At 40.1% G+C, this 21,520-nt stretch overlaps 2 protein-coding genes across 6 annotated transcripts in view; one reads left to right on the forward strand and one right to left on the reverse strand.

Annotated features, from left to right (window-relative positions):
- Nucleotides 1–13,862, forward strand: part of TSPAN12 (tetraspanin 12) — a 63,175-nt gene extending 49,313 nt beyond the window's left edge. For all 3 annotated transcript variants that reach the window (XM_082693059.1, XM_082693060.1, XM_082693061.1), the window contains one exon: nucleotides 12,251–13,862. In XM_082693059.1, the coding sequence (XP_082549185.1) occupies nucleotides 12,251–12,556 (306 nt within the window). In that variant the 3' untranslated portion in view covers nucleotides 12,557–13,862. The remainder of the gene's footprint in view (nucleotides 1–12,250) is intronic.
- LOC309845297 (uncharacterized protein) overlaps nucleotides 1–21,520 on the reverse strand; it is a 54,351-nt gene that overhangs the window by 16,873 nt on the left and 15,958 nt on the right. The window lies entirely within an intron of this gene.

A 21,520-nucleotide genomic window follows, 5' to 3' on the forward strand; every position in this document is an offset into this window, starting at 1 on the left:
TAAGAATGGCAAAAAATGAATCCATTTACCAGATCTTCCCATAAAGTCTGAATATGGACAGAGTCACTTTGATTGTACTTTCTTTAGTTGGAAAGCATTCAGTTAAACATCTGATAGGATTTTCTTGCTGTCAAAATGCAATTTGTTTTTACTAGTTTGTCTTAGATTATTTCCACGAGTAGTATTTGTCCTGGAATGCCTTACTTTGGGACTGTCTATAATTGCTTAATCCATGAATTTCGAGATTGAAAGAGGCCACAGGATTGTGTGCATGCCAGTTGAGGAACCAGACTATTTGAAAGGCTTTTTCATCAAAAGACTTTCAGTAGCAAGCTGGCATTTTCAGTTACGAGATGTTCTGTAGACAGACTTCTCGCAGAGATGGAGGTTCATTATATCAGAGTAAGTCTGCTTTTACATTTTATAATTAATAACAGATGCTGGTATTGGTAATAATATAGTGCATAATTATATGCATAGTTGACTTACCAAAGTGGATCACTTAGTAGCTTTATGGCACAAGTACAATTAAATCCATCATTAAAAATAAGATTTAATTCTACTTTGCCCTGGAGAACATATGTTTCCTAATTGAAGAGTGCCCAGAGACCATCCACCTGGAAGATGAGGGGTCTAGAGGGAGGGACAAGTGAGGGACAGCTGGAGGTATTTATGTTGCTTGTTCCGAAGTAGCAAAGACTAAGGGGAGATATTTTAGATGTCTTCAAATATTTCAAAGTTCATCACTCAGAACAGGAACTAGACTTACTCATTGTTGCTCCAAGGGCCAGACGCTAGAGGAAGGAAATTTTGAATCAATAGAAGGAAGACCTTGCTCATCAAAATCCGTCCGATTGTGACACAGGTTCTCTTGTAAAATAATGAGTGTCTCATCACTAAAAATATTAAAGTCAAGGTCAGATAACCATGTCATTGGCGGGTAGAATGGGTTTTTAAATTAAAAGTGGATCTGGACTAGATGAACTTCAAGGTCCCTTTTATCTTTCCTATTCTGTAAGCTCAGAGATAAGAACTGGCTTTCTTCCTGCAATCTTTCTTCAGTAGTCTGAAATCAAGGAAATAAATCATTCGCAACCATCTGGTGGCCTGCATGGTCCCTGACCCAATAATGTTTTATGACACTTTTGAAACCTGTGAAAAATGACAGAGCAGAAATACAGCGGCAATTGCACATTTTAGAAACATTCCCATCAGAAGTATTGTTGGGTTTGGTACACAGGTCCTCCAATACCTGTAATGAGCTACACACTTGTAGAGACGTGTAGTTGTAAAAGTCACAGATGAAACTATTTCTGATCAACAGTTTGGTTCCATCACACTCATGAAGTCAAATGTTTTGTGAGAGACTCCTGGGCCCCAGGTGCTGTTATAAAGGCTGAGGATACAGCCAAGAATGTTGCAGATAAAAATCTGTCCTGTATAATTTATATTCTAGTTAGGATGATAAATATTTAGCAAGATTAAAAACAGCAATAAAAAATAATTTCATGTAGTGGTAAAAGCATTTTGAAGATTCTGAACAGGGTCATATGCTGGAGGCTGGCTTTATTGGCGAGGGAGCTACTTAGAATGGTTAGGAACCCACTTTTTTAGGAATGACATTTGAACTGAGAGCAGTTGATGCCAAGGACGCAGCCATGGTTAGAGATATGCAATGCGAACACATAGAGGGGCTCGTCATTCATTGAGATAAACAGGTGCTAGTCACGTGCAGAAAATATTTGGAAGGCATGGGCCGAAGAGGGTATTGCAAGAGAAGGGGCCATGGTGCGAAGTTAGGGCTGGAACTCAGCTGGAGCACGGGGGGGCGAGGAGGGCCCCCTGCCAGGGCTGGACGAGGTAGGAGGTGCATGAGGAAGAGCCCTGTCTGCCCGGCCACCGCAGGCATTTTATGCTGAATCCTGTGAGTAGTTTCCAAACAGAAAGGCAAGCACGTTCACAAATCTGAGGCATTATTATGAAAAGAAGGCTTAGCCCTGAGTAGTCACAGGATTCTGATTTATTAATAATGAAACTCCTTTCTCAGATAAACACACACACGACCTCCTGCCCAGATAGTAAATGGTAGGCAGCTTTCAGGCTCCGTGGTTATTTAGATGGACTATCCCCAAGAAGTTCTATTCTCGGGGTTCTTTTATAGGAAGTCAAAGACACTCCCTCCTGCCTCTTGGCTGACTCCATTATCTCCTCAGCACCTGCCGGTGGGGGTCGGATTGCCTCTGACTTGGGGTGATGTCTGTTCTATCATCCAGAGCCCTGCAGGACCCGTTAGTGCTTGGTAGGGGAAAATCCCTTTCATCTCCGGGCTTCGCTTGATCTAATCGGGCTTCTAACCGTTCTGCCAGTTTTGCCTCAGGTATACACATGGATTCTTCTTTTCTTTCCCTCTCTTTCGGACATGGATCCACTGTAGGTTTCCTGTTCCCTCTTCACTGTTCCACTTTTCTTCTTGTGCCCCGTTAATGAAGGCTTGCAAATGTTGCCTTTAGAGTTTTGACGCAGAAGAAAGCCATTTATAATATTTTGACCTGAGAGAAGTACGTCCCAAAGTAACAATTTTAGGTCTGTGCTTCCGAATCATTCTGTGGGCATTGTGAAGCAGAGAGGAGGGGAGGACTGGGCCTCCAGGCGGGGAACAGAGCTAGGAAACGGTTGCACGCGAGCCATGGGAGTGATTAGGTGGCACGCCGTAGACCTAATTTGGGCAGAGATGTGCATTTTGCGTGGACTATACAGGGAAAGAGCTGCTTCCAAATGCAATGAGTTGAATAGGGTGGGAGTCTATTTTTGTCTCATAAACCGTAAACTGGTGGTGGGGGGGGAGGGGACGGGGGACAGGCTGCTGGGCAACTCTGCTGCATGGGGTCATCCAGAGACCCAGGATGGTGAGACAGCTTCATCTTTTTATAATACCTGTCTTCCAAAATTGCTCCTCTTTTTCTCCAGTTCCAGTCTGGGGGTCGAAGGAGCGCGAGGGAAGGAGAGCATCCAACACATGCATCGCAGCTCTGGTCGCCTCTGCTCCCGTTGGGAAGGCTCAGTTGGCGCTGCTTAGATGCAAGGGAGGCCGGGAAGTGGGGTCTCCGGCTGGGAGGCTGTGTTCCCGCAGAGGACACTGATTACTGTGAAGAATCACTAGTGAGAAAAACTAAGGAAGGGGGACTAACAGTTTACAGGTATTGTCAGTGTAGATGATGCAGTGAGTGCATGGCGGGAGATGAGGTCCCACAGAGAGATGGTGTGAGATCTGCACTGGAGGACAAGGTTGGGAAATGCACCCCCTATGGGAGACCCACCTATTGGGGGCAGAGGAGAAATGGAAAGCAGTGTCCTGGAACGAGTTTCCTTAGTGAAGAAGCCTGGTTCAGAGGTGGAGACTTTGGAGGTTAAATCTTCTCTTGCCCCTTACTAGCTGTGTGACCTTGCGCAAGGTTTTTGTGTTTCTGTTTTTGTTTTTTTTCTCAGCTGCAAAATGCGGATAACCAAAGTACCCTGCTCAGGCTTTGTTTTGAGAGTGAATTAACATCTGTGAAACCCTTAGAACAGCGCCTGTTGACATGACATACTATAAGTCATAGCTGAAAGATAAAGTAAATTAGGGATTGGAAAGCACACCTTGGATTTTTCAAATAAGATACACGGTGATAGAGCTCTGTAAACATGCATGGCCTTATTTGAGCTCTAAAATGTTTCTTTGAAGGAGCAGTATTATTAACTCCATTTTACAGATGAGAAAAGTGAGGCACATGAGGCTAAGTGACCCAACCCCGTGTCATAGCTTGTCAGTGACTGAGATCAGATCTATATGACTCCAAACTCCGTATTTTTAGACACTAAAGTTTTTTTTTTTTTAAAGATTTTATTTATTTGACAGAGAGAGAGAGAGAGAGAGAGATCACAAGTAGGCAGAGAGGCAGGCAGAGAGAGGGGGAAGCAGGCTCCCTGCTTTGCAGAGAGCCCCATGAGGGGCTCGATCCCAGGACTCTGAGATCATGACCTGAGCTGAAGGCAGAGGCTTAACCCACTAAGCCACTCAGACGCCCCTAGACACTAAAGTTTGGAGATGTGGGATACCTGGTGAGGGACAAGCTGAGTGCTTGTAGCTTCTTTTTCCTTGGTGAACCACAATGTCTTTATTTGTAGAATGAGATAATAACAGTACCTACCTCATTCTAGTAGTACAAAGATAAATGGAGCTTCTTAATGAGAAACTCTCAGCAAACCACTTGGCAAATAATAAACACAAATCTTCAATGCGTGGTGGTAGCTAGTGACAGTAATGACGATAAATGTAAGTTATGAATGTATTTATTAAAGTAAATAGAACAATTAACGATCTATGATTAGATTTTTAACCAGCCAAATTGCACCCAGTTCTGAGAGTAAATAGAAGAATAGTATGTATTTTCTGGTTATATGTATTTGTGCTTGCTGAAAGTAGATTTTCAGGTCAAGGTTTTTGGGGACGTCACGTGATTACCCACTCCCTTGTTTTAACACCTTCCCCCTTCTTACAGTTGAAATTTAGGTGGCCAAATGAGAGCCCAATGAGAGACACTGTTTGAAATAGGAGCTTGGAAATGTGCTTGTGCTCCTTCAGGCAGGGAGAGCTCGCTGCTGGAGGGGGCCTCACCGGCCAGGACGGCGCTGTCTGGGTTTTCTGACTCTAGAGTCTCTTTACAACCATGTCTTTTTGTAAAAACGAAAAATGTTCTGTACATGCAATCTTTTACATTTGGTGATTCTGTCTGTGCAATGGGAATATTGTAAGAAAGAAACAAGGTATGAGGGACTGTCATTAAGAAACAGGAAGACTTTGGGTGCCTGGGTGGCTCAGTTGGTTAAGTGTCTGCCTTCCGCTCAGGTCCTGATCCCAGCATCCTGGGATCAGCCCAGAGTTGGGCTCCCTACTCAGAGGGGAACCTGCTTCTCCCTCTTGCCTTTGTCCCTCCCCACCTCTCTCATGCTCTAGCACTGCTGTGTCTTTCTCTCAAAAGAAAAAAAAAAATTAAAATTAAATCTTTTGAAAAAAGGAATAGGAAGACTTTTTCTACTGCATTTCCTATGCATGGGTTTGCTTAACCTTACTCTTAAGAGAAGAGGAAGTCCCATGGTGAATTTTATTACTTGCTATTTAATTTTTTTTTGAAGAAACATTTCTTCCCCTGCAACATTTATGGTTATCAGTGGAGAACATTTGGTCCAACCTGTGTGTAAATCTCATGGACTCATGAACTGCATTCAGTTTTTTTGATTTTAGAAGAAATAAGGCTGAAGATTATATATTTGTACCTGATAAATAACACAGTCATTTCAAACTTTAAAGTCATTACCAAACATCCATTAGAAAAATATCAATACTGGCATATATTGGCACCTAGATTTTATTTATACCTTATCTTCATAAGCTGATTACAAGTCTGCCTAATTTTTTTAATGTGGGCTGTGAATATTGAGTACTAAAGAGCCAAGGGGTTCTTCCAATTTTAGAAAATCATTTTGGAGATAGATCAGAGCCTAATTTCAAGTATATCATTTCCTCAGAGGAAATGAGCTCTCCTGACATGCCTTCCAACAGATTCTAGGAAATGGGGGGATTAGGGATTTTTTTTTCTCTGATAAAACGGTACTGTTATTATTTATAATTGACAGTTCACCAGAATTTTAATATTTCAGCAAGTAAAGTAGGTTAGCCATTATGTTTATTCATACCTTTGAATTTTCTGAAGTTATTAATGTAGTTATTAATGTTTAGGAAGAAAAATATTCAAGGTAAATCAACTTTGAGTATTTTATTTTGAGAAAAGCAAGTAAGTATAATTCAGTTCTTTCCAATTCGGAATAAAACCCCCTTTGTGAAATGGAATGCAGTTTTGAACTCTAACATTTCTGTTTCCTCTTTGACTCACTCAACAGAAATGTTTGTTTATGCAACTAAGTCTCTATGAATAGTACAATAGAATGTATAGAGAGGCACATCTGTATTTTTTTTTTTTTTCTCTAGACTTGGTGTCTTGTTTTTCAACAACAGTGTCCAAGTTTCACTGAAAAGTGTAAACCTTAAGTATGACTATCTGACTGGCTGAAAATAAGCTCCCAACTTGTGTTCAGATTGAATCTCTTTGATGAGGATGATGTGTGGAAGGGACCATCAGCCCTGGAGCTCTTTCTACGAAGCCTCTAGAGTGGCGGAGGAGGGCGGTGCTTATGCACAGTGCTTATACAGGAATCTGGGAAAACACTGTCTTCAAGAAGAGGAATGCTCTTTTGGAAAGTTAATCTCTAACTTTAAGTAATTGTGTAAATGATTCACTGATATTCAGCATGAAGCTTGATATGCGGCAAGTTGCTACAATGCCTTCTGGTCATCATCAGAAAATATAGAATTGTATTCAGTATAGAGAGATTTGTACTTAAGGAATTCTTTTTTTTTTTAAGATTCTACTTATTTATTGGAGAGGAAGAAAGAGGGAGTGAGAGAGAGCCGAAGCAGGGGGCAAGGGCAGAGGGAGAGGGAGAGGGAGAAGCAGGCTCCCTGAGCAGGGCTCCATCCCAGGACCCTGGGATCATGAATCGAGCCTAAGGCAAATGCTACTGACTGAGCCATCCAGGCAACCCCCTCTATTTAACGAATTTTAATGACAAACTTAAATACTAAAATTCTATCTGGTTTGAGGGGTTATCTATGTGCTTTTTAAACTAAGTGAGGTAGTGATAGGGCTGACCTATTGTTATAAAAAATTAAGGAACCTAAGACGTTCGCTTTGAATAAGCAACCATCGCCCACCTCCATGTGGAAATAGTCTTTAGGGATTATGACCTGAGATCCGGAAGGAGACTAGGTCCTGACTCTGTGTCATATGATATAATCTCACGTCCACACTGCTCGGGAACCTGAAAAGCTTTTTGCTTGGAATCCAAACCTTTACAACAGTCTTGGTTGTCTGAACATTGTACTGCATTTTCTAGTTTTTTAAAGTTAAAAATCAGTGTTATTTTCAGAGTAACATTGACCAAATCAGCACAATCCAGAAAGAGCTCAGTAGGCTGATGCAGTGTATATATTTAGAAAACTTGAGGGAAATAGGAATATTTAGTTTGGAGAAGAGAGTAGTTCAAGAGAAAGTGATGGCTTCAGATAACTGCTCTCCACTTTATGGAAAAGAGATCATTGGAGAGCAGAACCAGGACCAACACATCTTATTCAGAAGGCAGGTTCCAGGGACACGTGGGTGGCTCAGTTGGTTAAGCGTCTGCTTTAGGCTCAGGTCATGATCCCAGAATCCAGGGATCGAGTCCTGCATTGGGCTCCCTGCTCAGCAGGAGTCTGCTGCTCGCTCTCTGCCTGCTGCTCGCTCTCTCGCTCTCTCTCTCAGACAAATAAATAAATAAAGTCTTTAAAAAAATGGAAAAAAGAAAAGAAGAAGAAGAAGAAGACAGGTTCCGATAAGGAAACGTTGAAGTATTAGTGTTTTCAAATGTGGACAGGATGTCTCTTGAGGCAGGGAATTCCTTTCATTACAAGTACATTTTCTTTGAAAGTTCTTTCTGTGTGTATATGACCCATCCTTTCTTGTTATTATTATTATTTTTTGTACATCTTGTAATTTTTGTTATTGTTGAGAACTAGACCTTTTAAATAATTACCCCAGAGTTTGTTGTGGTTGTTGTTTTCTTGTTCCTTAATAACTTTCCTGAACGAATTCTGTGAACTCTGTATTCTTTGTCATGTGTGGCCACTGAAGTCTGCTCAGTTAATGTAGGGGTCAGTTGCTACCTGGAGCTAGTAAGCCTCCCAGTCTCTGGCAAGGGTGCACAGAGCTTCAAATTTAGCCAGAGGTAAGATCTTAGTGCCTTCGGGTCTTTCCTAAGCATGGACATAGCCCTGGGCAGCAGCACCGCTCAACTCAGGTGTGTAACTTTGCAGATCCCCACAAGTATCCCAGAACTTTGTGAAGGCCTCTGGGGACTTCTCATTCCCCCAGATTTTCTTTTTAAGCTTTTTGGCTTGCTCCTCGTGTGCAGTTATTATGCGCTGCCTCAGGCAACCTCAGTGTTCCTCTGGTTGTTTTTGACAAACACCCTCAGGGAAAAGGCTATTGGGCTGGTGGTGCTCCAACTCAGGTTCAGAGAAAAACAGCTTGCAAGTGAGGTCTTCCAGGGAACCTCGAGATAGGACACATAATGACAATTCTCTGAGGATGGGGCTTTGAAGGGGCTCCCATCCTATTCTGTTGCCTCTGGCTTCCAGGCCACTGGTTTTCACTATAATTACGGGCTGTTGATTTTCAAGGCTACTGCAGGGCTGGGTAGAGGGGATAGGAGAGAGCTAATTAAAATGTGACAGAGCTTGCCTATCTGACTGAGACTTAGGTACTTTTCTTGAATAATGCTCCTCAGATTGGTACAGACTTTCGTTAATTTTCAAAGTTCTAAAAAAGTCGATTTTGCTAGTTCTTTCATTGCTTATATGGAAGAGAGACTATTGAGGGCCCTTTCTCTGCCAGTTTTGCTGATGTTGTTCTGGAAGTGCTTTTTAACCATATTTTTAAAGGTTAAAAAGTTGAGCTCATTAATTCCAAAGTCCCCTACCACTCTAGCACATTCAGTGTTAACTAGTATATCACATCTCCCAAACCATCCCAGATGATATAATTTACTACCCCTTTTTTGTAAACGTGGTTGTTTAAAATATAATTAGAACAGACTCTCCCCAAAACCAAAATATGAAAACACAATAGACTGTAGTTATCAGTCTCTGCTTGATTTTACTCACAGATTGGAAAAAGAAACATTACCTTTCCTATAGCTTTTTAAAGTTAGAATGAATTATTCAAAAGGGGTAGGAGATCTTATGCTAATAGGAAGACCTATATATCATGATAACGCTGCCTCATTCATAACATTGTGCCCCAAAAGAAAAAGAAGATGATCTGGGTAGAATTTAAATAGCAATGACTACTGAAAAGGTAAAAATCAAGCGATAATCGACTTAAAGCATTTCACAGGATTGAAGCATCACCGTATGTGTTTCTTGGATGGTTTACATTTTATTCTCAAGTTTATTTTAATTATTATAAGATTATTTATATGTCTATTCTAACTGTTTATTTACTTATTAAACATCCATTTTTTTCTAAGTACTGAGAATATAGGTAAGGAATTAACTAAACATAAGCCACAGCCATTTTGTATCAATTTCTTTTTTCTAAAGATGGATCTGGTGATCTGGTACTGGCAGTGAGGTTAAATAATGTATCCATATAAATTAATTTTCCATATGTTTGAAGCTAAACCTTTTCAGTTTAACTCACTTTAATGTGACCCTCTCTGCTTCATGAGAAGGTAGTGATCTAATGTCTGAGTGACAAAAAATCATTTTAGATCATGACTTCACTGTCCTGAAAAACAGCATTAGCCCCCACGGCTCTTGGGAGCAAGGGCTGTTCCATGAATACTCAGTGGCCAACGCATCAGATCAAAACTGACAAGCCCTGGACTCTTACTATGGACTGACCCCACTCTAAGAATTAAGTATATTTATTCACTTAATTTCCCCACCATCCCAAGTAGGTAGGCACTATTATTATCTTTTTCAGATGGGAAAACTGAAGCAGAGAGAGTAAGTAACTTGCCCAAAGTCACATAACTTATAAGTAGGAGAGCAGGGATTTGAAATTCAGAATTCTGGCTCTGTGGTTCATGATCTTCTAGTCTATCGTGTAAGATGCAAGGATGCTTGTTAGAATTACACATAAACATAAGAGTGAGTTGGCTCTGAGAGCTTAGTTGAAGGAAACTCTTTGAAAAGTATTTGAACTTTGGTGAATTTTCTTTGTAACACATAGAATAAGTCTGTGCGTGTATGTGTGTATGTGCCTGTACATGCATATTTGTATGCATAATAAAAAAGGAAAATGGCCAGAGAAGTGATTTTATTAAACCAGTGTTAATTAGTATTAAATTTTAAATATTTTGATTTTGCTCTTTGGTAAAATTGATGATGCTTTGCTTATCTTTTGCTGTTAATCTGCATTATATGATTGACCAGGAAACTGTCCAGAAATATGTCTTTGGCTAGTTTTACATGATTTTTTGTTTCTTGAGAAAAATGACTAACGGGAGTGAAGTTACTGATCAGTGTCTTTGGAAATCTAAGAATTGTGTGTTATTCATTCTTCTCCAGTATAATGCACAAATTAACAAACTGATTCAGTAGTCTTGCTTTCCTTATTTAATTGAGTTCTTTGTGGAATCTGGAGAAGAAAACAAGGAGGCAATTTTTAAATTAATTATTAATTTCTTTTTATTTAAGTAGTTGCCTCAGTAGGTTAAGCAGGCTGAGACACTGTTACCACAAACTCAGAAGAAAGGTTTTGAAAAGTCAAGTTCTTCTTGTTGGGAGATAATTTTCCATGATTCTCTTGCATTTCTGCTTGTCTTGTGAATAGAAGCACTGGATGTGTTTGTTTTGGACTATCTTTTCAAGGGTGGTTTTTAAATTCTATTAATTAATTAATTAATATGAGAGAGAGAGAGAGAGAGAGAGAGAGAGAATGAGCAGGGGGAGGAGCAAAGGGAGAGGGACAGTAGACTCCAGCTGAGCCTGGAACTTGATCTCATGGTCCTGAGATCATGACCTGAGCCAGACTCAAGAATCAGACACTTAACTGACTGAGCCAATCAAGCGCCCCTCTTTTCAAGGGTTTTTGCACAGAAAACAGCCTTGAAGGTAGAGAGAGTGTCTCCCTCCAGAGTAAAGGGTGGGTTTATTTACTGTGTAGTATGAGAAAGATAATGTCTTTCTTCAAAGCAAAGGACAAGTATGTTTACTGCCTACTGGATTAGGGCTCCCAAAACTTGAGGGTTCTCCTCCATCACACAACCTGCTGCGTATGCAGGCATCATGTGGCTGTCTCTGTGTTGTCCTCGGATCTCCAGGAACTGCCACATACTCTGGCTGTTGCTATTGTTATGAGTAATAAAGTCTCTGGTCTCTGTCTTCTGCCAGAAGTTCATGAAACTGCGACAAGTGAAATTGTTTGCTTCCAAATAGAGTAAAATCTCAGAATCTTCAAAATTCTTGAAATTTATCATTCTAAAATTCTTTCCTAGATTTTCACCTTCATTTAGAATGAACTTCACTTTAGAAGAATGAATTATCATTTCTTTGTGGGGATTCAGTTGGAGACATGGCATGTTCCCCAGGCTTTGTTCACTGGAGAAGTATCTTAAGGCAATTGTTAGTCACATTCTCCCGCCTTTCCTTTGCCCGACCCACCCCATGATCCTTAATTATAGTTCTTTTTTTCGCCCCCTCTTCTCTTTTTTTCGGAATTCTCTTCTATCTATCACAGGTACTCCATAGTCTTTTATACATAAAACTAAATATAAGCAAATGAAGTCAGGTGTCTTCAGTGTGTAGGGGAGCTAAAGATTCTTTCAAACCCTTATCTGGTGGAACTAGAACTTGATGTTATACGAGAAATCTACCCCCCCACCCCCCATCCCTGGCCGCAGAAGTGTACTTCTGCAGGCACTGGGAAGAAGTGGGTGCATGTGGAGTTGGGGAAAGGGAAGAGATGGACTTCTACCCACCAGCGTATTTCAGTAGTAGACTGGGCAAACATTCCTGATCCTTGGGGGAAAGTCTCTGACCAAATGAGCTATCATCTGACAGTGAACACAAATAATAGTAAGGAAACATTATGTTTGAAAATTTGGATTATTCTTTATCAGGGGTCAGCAATCTATGGCCTGTGCCCCAAATCTGGCCTACTGCTTTTTTTGTTGTTGTTCATGAGGTTTCGTTGGAACGCTGCCATGTGCATTCATTTACATACTGTCTATGGTGGTTTTCTGGTTACTGTGGCAGAGGTAAGCAGTTGCCATAGAAACCATACAGCCAGCAAAGACTAAAAGATCTACTATCTGACCCTTTACAAAAAAAGGAGTTTACCAACCCCTGCTCTAGTCATGTTTTATGCCAGTGGTTTTCAATTTCCGGTTGTGAGGAAGACAGAAAAAGGACTGAGCTCAACAAAATCCCCTGGGCAGGCTCACCTCCATCTGCCCTCTGATTTCTCAGAGGTGTTCCCTATCGAGAGTCACTGTGTTAAACTTTCATGATTCAAGTTGTTTGGTTCCATGAACTGATGTAGATTGCTGTTTTCATTGTTTTGGTCCTCTGTAACGCCCCCAAAGTAATACTGTGTTCTCTCTTTTACAGGGTTGTGGGAAGAAAATGTATTCCTTCTTGAGAGGAACCAAACAACTACAGGTGCTAAGGTTTCTGGGTGTCTCCATTGGTGTGACACAAATCTTGGCTATGATTCTCACCATTACTCTGCTCTGGGCTCTTTATTATGATAGAAGGGAGCCTGGGACAGACCAGATGATGTCCCTGAAGAATGACACGACTCAGCACATGTCATGTCACTCAGTGGAACTGTTGAAACCCAGCCTGTCGAGGATCTTTGAACACACATCGATGGCAAACAGCTTTACTACACACTTTGAGATGGAGGAATTGTAGAGAATGTCCGAGAAGGAAACCACAAATTCATTTTATTGGACTTGTGAATTTTTGAGCACACACTTATCTGTTTCAGAAATGTGTAGAAATAAAAATGTGGCCATAAAGGAATGACTAAGCATAGAATTTTCTGCCCTTTAAAATAAAGAGGGAAAATTTTATTTTATAAGTCACCCCCTGGACAATGGTTGATGCTCTTTATAATGCTGAGGACAGATCTAATACCCACTTTATAGCCTGTATAAGATTTTTACTGAACACAATTATGCTTTGAGGCTTAGACTTTGGCATAGTTTGACCAACATTTCTGAAGCCATGTAAACAAGTTAAGCTATGATGGATTTGGGGCTACAGTAAAGTTTTATTTACTTCCAAAAACTTGCTAGTATATCAAGTAGCAATGAACTTCTAACATGGGAAATTAGGCAGTATTAATGAACTATATTATTTGGTGACATATTCTTTTGAGAGTGGGTAGATTATACATAAGTAAACTCTGAAGATTGGTGACTACCTAAATGTGATTTTTTTTCTGGCTACTTAAAATATTCTTATTACTTACAAGAACAAATTAACACATTGTCTTAAACTGATCAGGGATCTATGTGTATATAAGAGTCTGTGTTAAGTCTGTAAAATTCCATAGATTTCAGTTCTTATAATGTTAAGAATAACAAGTGTGAGTGAAAAGGATAAAATTGTCCTGTATAGCACCATTATTTTTAACCTTTCCTGTTAATAGAACTTTAAAATTCCATCTTGGGCTTGTATTACATACATAACTGTTAACTTAAATACTTAACCACTAATTTTGAAAAATTGCCCGTGTGATACATAGGAATCATTATAATTCAGAATGTAGTCTGGTCTCTAGGAAGTATTAACAAGAAAGCTTACACATAATGTAGTTCATTCAGCACAATCTTGGATGTTACTTTTCTCCCAAACTAAGGCCCTTTCTGACACTCAACACTTTTTAAAATCAGTTCATCTTTCTCTTCTCCAAACAAGAGGCAATAGTCTACAAGTCCGAATATAATTCTGCAGAGAATAGTGTTCTTTTTCTCCAGAAAATTGCCATTAGAATCATTAAAATAAGTGACAATTTAACTAGAGATATACTTTGCCTTATTTCACTGATTAAGATACTGTGGTGAATTACACAGATTATTAAATTTTTTACGAGAGTAAAATATATTTATTTGAAATGGGGAGAGTGCATTTTACTGTATTTTGTGTATTATGTTCATTTCTCAGAAAATGGAAAGAAAATTAAAATGTGTCAATAAATATTTTCTAGAGAGTATTAATTTGTCTCTAATTTTTATACATTATAAGCATGTTTACTACTCAACAGGATTAGCAAGGGGAGAGAAATAAGAAGAAATCACTGAGGGGCACCTGAGTGTCTCAGTGGGTTAAAGCCTCTGCCTTCAGCTCAGGTCATGATCCCAGGGTCGTGGGATCCAGCCCCGCATGGGGGTCCCTGCTCAGCAAGGAGACTGCTTCCCCCTCTTCTCTCTCTGCCTGCCTCTCTGCCTACTTGTGATCTCTGTCTGTCAAATAAATAAATAAAATCTTAAAAAAAAAATCATTGAGTAAAGTGACAATAATGATTTCTAGACTCTGGAGCTAGTCTGTAAGAGGATGTATCTTCAGTGAAGAAAGATGAAAAGATACCCATTTATTTTTCAGGTTTGTTTTTGAGTTAAACAATAAATAATGCAACTTTTTTCTATAATATAAAAATATGCACATTCATGCTAATTTATCTTCTCAATGTTTTACATCCCAGTCTCTTAAAGTAATTTTTAGAAGAAAATGAGCCTAAGAAAAGCACTATTTGAAACCACCTGCCAGATTTCATCTCCTCCATAGGTTGAATTGAAAATTGAGTAAATTCTTTGCTCATTCATAACCCAAAGCATCCCTTTTTATAATTTCCTCAATACCCCCTCCCCATAACTTCACCTAAAATTGAGACAGCTATGAGTAGTATTTGAATTATTTGGATAATGGTCAAATTATCCAAATAGCTGCTTTTCTTTTTTTAAGATTTTATTTATTTTTTTGACAGAGAGTGAGCCATCATAAGCAGGGGGAGCGTCAGAGGAAGAGGGAGAATTGAAAATTGAGTAAATTCTTTGCTCATTCATAACCCAAAGCATCCCTTTTTATAATTTCCTCAATACCCCCTCCCCATAACTTCACCTAAAATTGAGACAGCTATGAGTAGTATTTGAATTATTTGGATAATGGTCAAATTATCCAAATAGCTGCTTTTCTTTTTTTAAGATTTTATTTATTTTTTTGACAGAGAGTGAGCCATCATAAGCAAGGGGAGCGTCAGAGGAAGAGGGAGAAGCAGGCTCCCCGTGAAGCAGGGAACCCCATATGGAGCTCGATCCCAGGACCCCGAGATCATGACCTGAGCAGAAGACAGACAAACATTTAACCTACCGAGCCACCCCGGCGCCCCTGAACGCCTGCTTATTTTGTTGATGTGTCTCAGGGACAGAAAGAACAAGCATATATTGTGTTGACTTCAGTTAAAAAAAAAAAAATCCTCAAATTATAAATAAAAGTCAATTTCTCCATTTTTAGACTTCTGATATTTTGATTTATCACCTGATTTAGTACTCTAGAACAGCCAGCATAAATTTAGGCAATGATCTTATATAGACTGTACTGGCTTAGGGAGAAGGAAGAAACGCCGTTGTGGGGGGGGGGGCGTCGACGCAGACCTCTTAGGGTGGAGGCGGGTGCATGCAGCTGGAATAACAGCTGCCAGACACCTTAAAAAGTCTATTGACTATGGGAGTGCTGAAGGAGCTCACTGTTTGGGTATGCTGCAAACAAAATTGCTAAGTATTTTGGGGAGAGAGTTTTTTCATAAGCTTTCTTTTTCAAAAATCACTACGTTTTTAAAGTAAAAATTTAAGACTATTTTCAGGCTAGTTAATAGTCCATTCAGAGTCTCCTGGAGATTCAGAATTGATAATAGGAGACAGTGTCTGTTCTCAAGCACTGTATGATCTGGTGGCGAGACGCTCATGCTGATCACAGATAAAATTCATAGAAGACACAGTGAGTGGGGTCGTGGTGAGGAATAGGAGGCTGAGAAGAGGGGAAGTAAGGCAGCTCCACCAAAAAGGTGGCTTTCCAGCTGAGTCAGGAAGGAAGAGTGAAGTTTCCCTAACTCACGGAGAACATTCCATGACTCTGAAGTTAAAAAGTGTGTACTATCGGGGCACCTGGGTGGCTCAGTGGGTTAAGACCTCTGCCTTCGGCTCAGGTCATGGTCCCAGGATTCTGGGATCGAGCCCCACATCGGGCTCTCTACTCAGCAGGGAGCCTGCTTCCTCCTCTTCTCTGACTGCCCCTCTGCCTACTTGTAATCTCTGCCTGTCAAATGAATAAATAAAATCTTTTTTAAAAAAGTGTGTATTATCTGGGGGGTGGAGCTTATCCTTTCATGTGGTTAGACAGAGCCCAGAATGCTTGGAGAGCTACCATGGAAAAAGGAAATGGGTGAAATTTAGGTTTTTGAACTTCACTTCATAAGTTAAGCGGGGGGGTCATTGACGTATTTTCAGAAGAAGCGATTTGTCTTTCAGGAATTTAACCAGAAGAGCCGGTGAGTGAGAGACGGGCGGCAGTGAGACAGGTGCAAGTATCATGCAACCCCATGGGGCGGCCATTCTTTATCTTGTGTAGACACCGGCCACTCCAGGTTCTAGAACACTCTAGACTCTGGCAGAAGGCTGACTAGATTGCTGCTGCTGTCGTCGTGCAGAGAGAAGGATCCTCACCAGGGCAATGAAAGTTTAAAAAAAAAAAAAATGCATACATTAAATTACACCAGGGTGACTCCACAAAAATTGGCATCAGATTGAGTATGGAATGAGGAGTAAAAGACCTGAAATTTCTGGATTTTGTAGCTAGTGCATTGGCAGTGGCATTAACCTAGATAGAAGACTGAAGGAGGAGTGGGTGTGTGGGAGGGTAATTAATTTGTTTGGGACATACTGAGTCGGACATGCCTGCAGGACCTGCAGATGGAGATGTCTTCAGGCAGCTGTAAATTCCAGTCTGGAGCCCAGAGAGTTCACTGTCGAGCCTGAGAATTTGTATGCACATTTCTTTCTGATCTCAGAAAGCCCGACAGAAAATGGGCAGAGAACCAAATCCAATACGAGAAGAATCTTAAGCGGGATGCTACAAGAGCTTCCTTTTGTCTGAACTCCCACTCTTGAGAAGGTGTCAAGCGAGGTAAAGAAAAGAGAAATGAACATACCACGGAATCTTCTGTAGCAAAAGGAGCCGCCCTTTAAAAAAGAATTACTGCCAAGTGCTGTGTTGCTTATCCAACCCCACTTCCAATGATTGCCCTGTGATTTACAAGTGGAGTCATCTTTCCTGTTAACGGAGTTCTTTTTCCTCCTCTTCAAGCATCTCTTAGAAGCATGTATGGGAGAGTCAGTCATGACCATCTTGAAAACCATTTATTTTCTCTTAGAATACGTTATTGCAATCATTCTTCATCTTATGCATTCATGGTGCCTACCGAGGGCCAGGCCCCAGGGTGCTAGGTATATTACACAGATTTTTCTCAGCTCTCTACAACTTTTTTGCAGTCTACAGGCATTGTGATCTTCATTTTACAAATGAAGAAGAAGAGGGACTCAGACAGATGGAGGAAGTGGTTTTTACTAGTGAGTGGTAGTGCTCTAACCTCCCCCCTCACCACGTTGGGACATGGCCTCTCCATCAGCCTGTGGTGAAATTCAGCCATTGCCTTCCATAGAAAGCTGAATCCTCCTCCAGGTCAATCAACATCTCAGGCCCAATGTGTCTCCGAATGAGTATTTTTTTCTAATTTCATTCTTTCCACTATTTCCCAGAACAAGTCCAAACTATCTAAAATTTTGATTGAAGCCATACGCTTCTCTTTTCTCCCACCTCTTGTCTCCTCCCATTGATCCATCTTACATGCATACACAGCCAAATTCATTTCTTTAAAAAAAAAAAAAAGATTTTATTTACTTATTTACTTTAGAGAGAAAGAAAGAGCAGGGAGAGAGGCCGAGGGAGCAGGAGGGAGAGAATCTCAAACAGACTCCACGCTGAGTAGGGAGCCCAATATAGGGCTTGATCTCATGACCCTGAGATCATGACCTGAGCCAAAATCAAGAGGCAGATTCTTAACAGACTGAACCAACCAGGTGCCCCCAAATTAATTTCTTTAATCAACTTTATTTAGGTGAGATATATATATCTCACATGTTTTAAGTACTAGTTTTGCAAATATATACATGTCTATAACTACAACCAAAACTGAGGTGTAGAACATCTCATTATTTCAAAAAAGTTGCACCTCATGACTTTGCTATAAAACTCAACAATCCCCATTCCTAGCCCCTAGGCAACACTGATTTGCTATGTCACTCATTTCTTATAAAACACAATTCCGATCATATCACTTCCTTATTCAAACACTTCCAGGAGTTTTTGTTTGAATTAAGACAGAGCTTTCGAGCTCATTTGTGTATGTGTCATTTATGTGGCCCTTTGGGCTGCATGAAGGTCAGAAATGACTGACTATCCTAGGTCTTGCCTGACTAAGTGTCCATTACATTGAAGCAATAACTCAGCACCCAGGTGTGGCTGCAATACAGGGTCTGAAACAAAATAGAATTGAGTTTATGAGTCATAAAACATACATGTGTGAGTAAACCAAGGAGTCAAGGCCTTCTCTCCTGCTGCTCGGCTGTGCTAAGGCATTTCCCTGGCTCACGTGGCCCCACATGGCACACTCTACTTACACATACAGGCTGAAGGAAGGGGAAAGTGGAATAGGAGGAAACATGATTTTTCCTTTACGAGCACACGCAGAAACACACATCACGCCCATTCACCTCTCAAAGCTCTAAAGAAATAGTTTTTATTCCAGAAACCCATGTATCCAGTTGAACTAGGAAGTTCTATGACCATAGAAGGAAAAGAAATTGGTATAGGTGTCAGTTAGCAAACTCTACCATATCCCGCAGTGCTTGTAGGTTAAAATCTTCTACTTGAACTAATTTTTCCAGAACTATCCCTTTTACTTTCCCACAGGTTCATATATACCAGCCACATGGGTCAACCATGGTCTACTCATTGCCTCTGACATTGTGGGATGTATCTTGGACCTCCTTGCTTTAGCTCACTTCACAGTGTTCCTCCAACATAACTTTATCTCCACAGGCTCACCCTGTACTCAGCCTTTTTTATTTTATTTTTTAAAAGATTATTTATTTCAGAGGGAAAGAGAGAGAACTCAAGTGGGGGTGGGGGGCAGAGGGAGAGGGAGAGAGAAAATCCTTAAGCAGTACAGAACCTGATGTGGGGCTCCATCCCAGGACTGTAGGACCCTGAGATCATGACCTGAGCTGACATCAAGGGTCAGACACTTAAATGACTAAGCCACTTAAGCACACCTACCCTCAGCCTTTAAAGCAGTGACTCAGCAGCCACTGCCTATGTGCAGCTTCCCCTGACCACTCCAGCCCTCAGCAAACCTTCCTCCTCTGAGCTCAGCACTTATTAGTTGCCATGATATCTAGGTAGCTCCTTGTGTTTTCTATTTTATAACACTATTTTCATTTCATTTCATCTATTTTATAACACTAATTTTCATTTCAATTTCATTTATATTATTATTTTCTCTTTGCATGTTGTTTTTTCTTAGGAACAAGCATGCTACATTGTATCCCACTCAACACTTTGCTTAGGGCTGGGTAGTGTTTCTTGGGTATCAGTGCATATCTATTCACTATGTGCATGAATTAATACATGCATGAATCATGAGTTAGTTAAGTGAATCAAAAGCTATTGTCCAAAGTGATTCCAATAAGGAGAAACTACTCTAAAGGAGGTTATCTGTTCTTGACTGAGATAGAAGACACTGGGTTATCATGGGCTAAGTACTAATTTAGCTGTAAGTGGTTATAGATTGGATCTGCAGAATGTAGTTAGAGCTCAGTCATGTCTTATATACGTCTGAGTGAACTATCAATATAATAGTTTTGTGGTGTAACAATATAATAGTCTTAGATTTATAAAATGCTTTTATGCCTAACTCCAAACCCTATAATCTACATTTGTTAAACTGGAATGTACAGAGTAAAAGCTGAGTTCACATCACTGGAAAAAAAAAAAAAACCAACTCTGTGGAGAGTTAAGGATTGTAGCAGATTACTACTAATCTTGTAATTTTCATGTGGCTCTAGAAAGTAACTTTAAAAAAATATGTGGCATTTGAAATTTCTGTCCTGAGTGTATCGATATAGCATTTCATTTACCCTTCTCATAGTACCAGTGAGGTAAGATTTATAAGAAAGAAAAGGTACCTGTGGATCAGAGATCTTAAGGAACATACCCAAAATTACACAGCAAGGAAGTGCAATTTTAACCAGGTTGGTCTAAATTCAAAGTTCAGGCTCTCAACTACTTCATAAGAGAGCTGCTATATTAAAAGATTTCCCAAATTATTTTCAATTTCTTTGTCATGACATGTTATTTCAATATCCTGCTGAATTTTGCTAATTTGTATTTCTTTTTTTTTTTTTTTAACAGAGAGAGATCACAAATAGATGGAGAGGCAGGTGGAGAGAGAGAGAGAAGCAGGCTCCCTGCTAAGCAGAGAGCCCAATGTGGGACTCGATCCCAAGACCCTGAGATCATGACCCGAGCCGAAGGAAGCGGCTTTAATTAACCCACTGAGCCACCCAGGCGCCCGCTAATTTGTATTTCTTTAGAAACTTTTTGTATATATTCAAAAGTTATATTCATTTATTTTGTGTGTGAACTCATTTATCTTTGATAGATATTATATCATGGACAAGCTAAAGTCCTACAAATTATTTATTTTCAATTTTTTTTAGTCTGAGAATTTAGAAGGTATTCATCCTATCTTTATTTCTATGAGATAAATTTTTTTAAATATGTTTATTATGAACATTAAGAATGCAAAAATAGGACTTCCACTACCAGCTAACATGAAATAATGGAGATTAAATGTATCCTTCTGCTTGAAATATACAATAACAACAGTTTTTGGGAAACAATGTTTTTTTAAGACACTGAAGATTAAGCAATAAAGAGAGTGATCTTTGAGAAGCTGGGTGCCTGGGTGGCTCAGTGGGTTAAACCTCTGTTTTTGACTCAGGCCATGATCCCAGGGTCCTGGAATTGAGCCCCTCACTGGGCTCTCTGCTCAGCAGGGAGCCTGTTTCCTCCTCGCTCTCTACCTGCTTATCTGCCTACTTGTGATCTCTGTCTGTCAAATAAATTAAAAAAAAAAAAAAAAAAGATTTAAGAAGCTGGTAAGGAATGAAGCGAGTGCTGTGGTTTCCCCAACTTGTTTCCTTGAGAGAGTTTCCAGAATATGGTGGAAGGAAAGAGAACCTAAGCAGAACCTGACTTCCATATTTAGAAGAGATAAAGCTCAGAGTATAGGGAGGCCAAGGTGGGTGAGTTTGAGAATAATGGAGAAGAGAAAACATGGATAAAGAGCTCAACAGATATGTGAAATATCCCTTTTGAGTATTTAGAAGAGTACTGAGCAACACATTCAAAAGGATTATAATAACTTATATGTTAATAAAAAATAAAATAAATAAAGCCCACTTTCTGTATGTGGTTGTTAAAATAAAGCTTTCTCACTGACCACTCTCCCCTTCATAAAAAAAAAGATTAGAGCAAATGGTACTCATGTCCATAACAAACTGGAAATGGTGCTATTCTCACCAGCCAGATGAGAAAACTCCATAATTCATAGGGGTGTAGTACAGAAAGTCTGGGTGGCTGAGCCTGGGTGGCACAGTGGGTTAAGCCTCTGCCTTCTGCTCAGGTCATGATCCCAGCGTCCTGGGATTGAGCCCCACATCAGGCTCTCTGCTCAGCAGGGAGCCTGCTTCCCCC

This window comes from Mustela nivalis, assembly GCF_964662115.1.
Source record: "Mustela nivalis genome assembly, chromosome: 12".
Taxonomy (NCBI): domain Eukaryota; kingdom Metazoa; phylum Chordata; class Mammalia; order Carnivora; family Mustelidae; genus Mustela; species Mustela nivalis.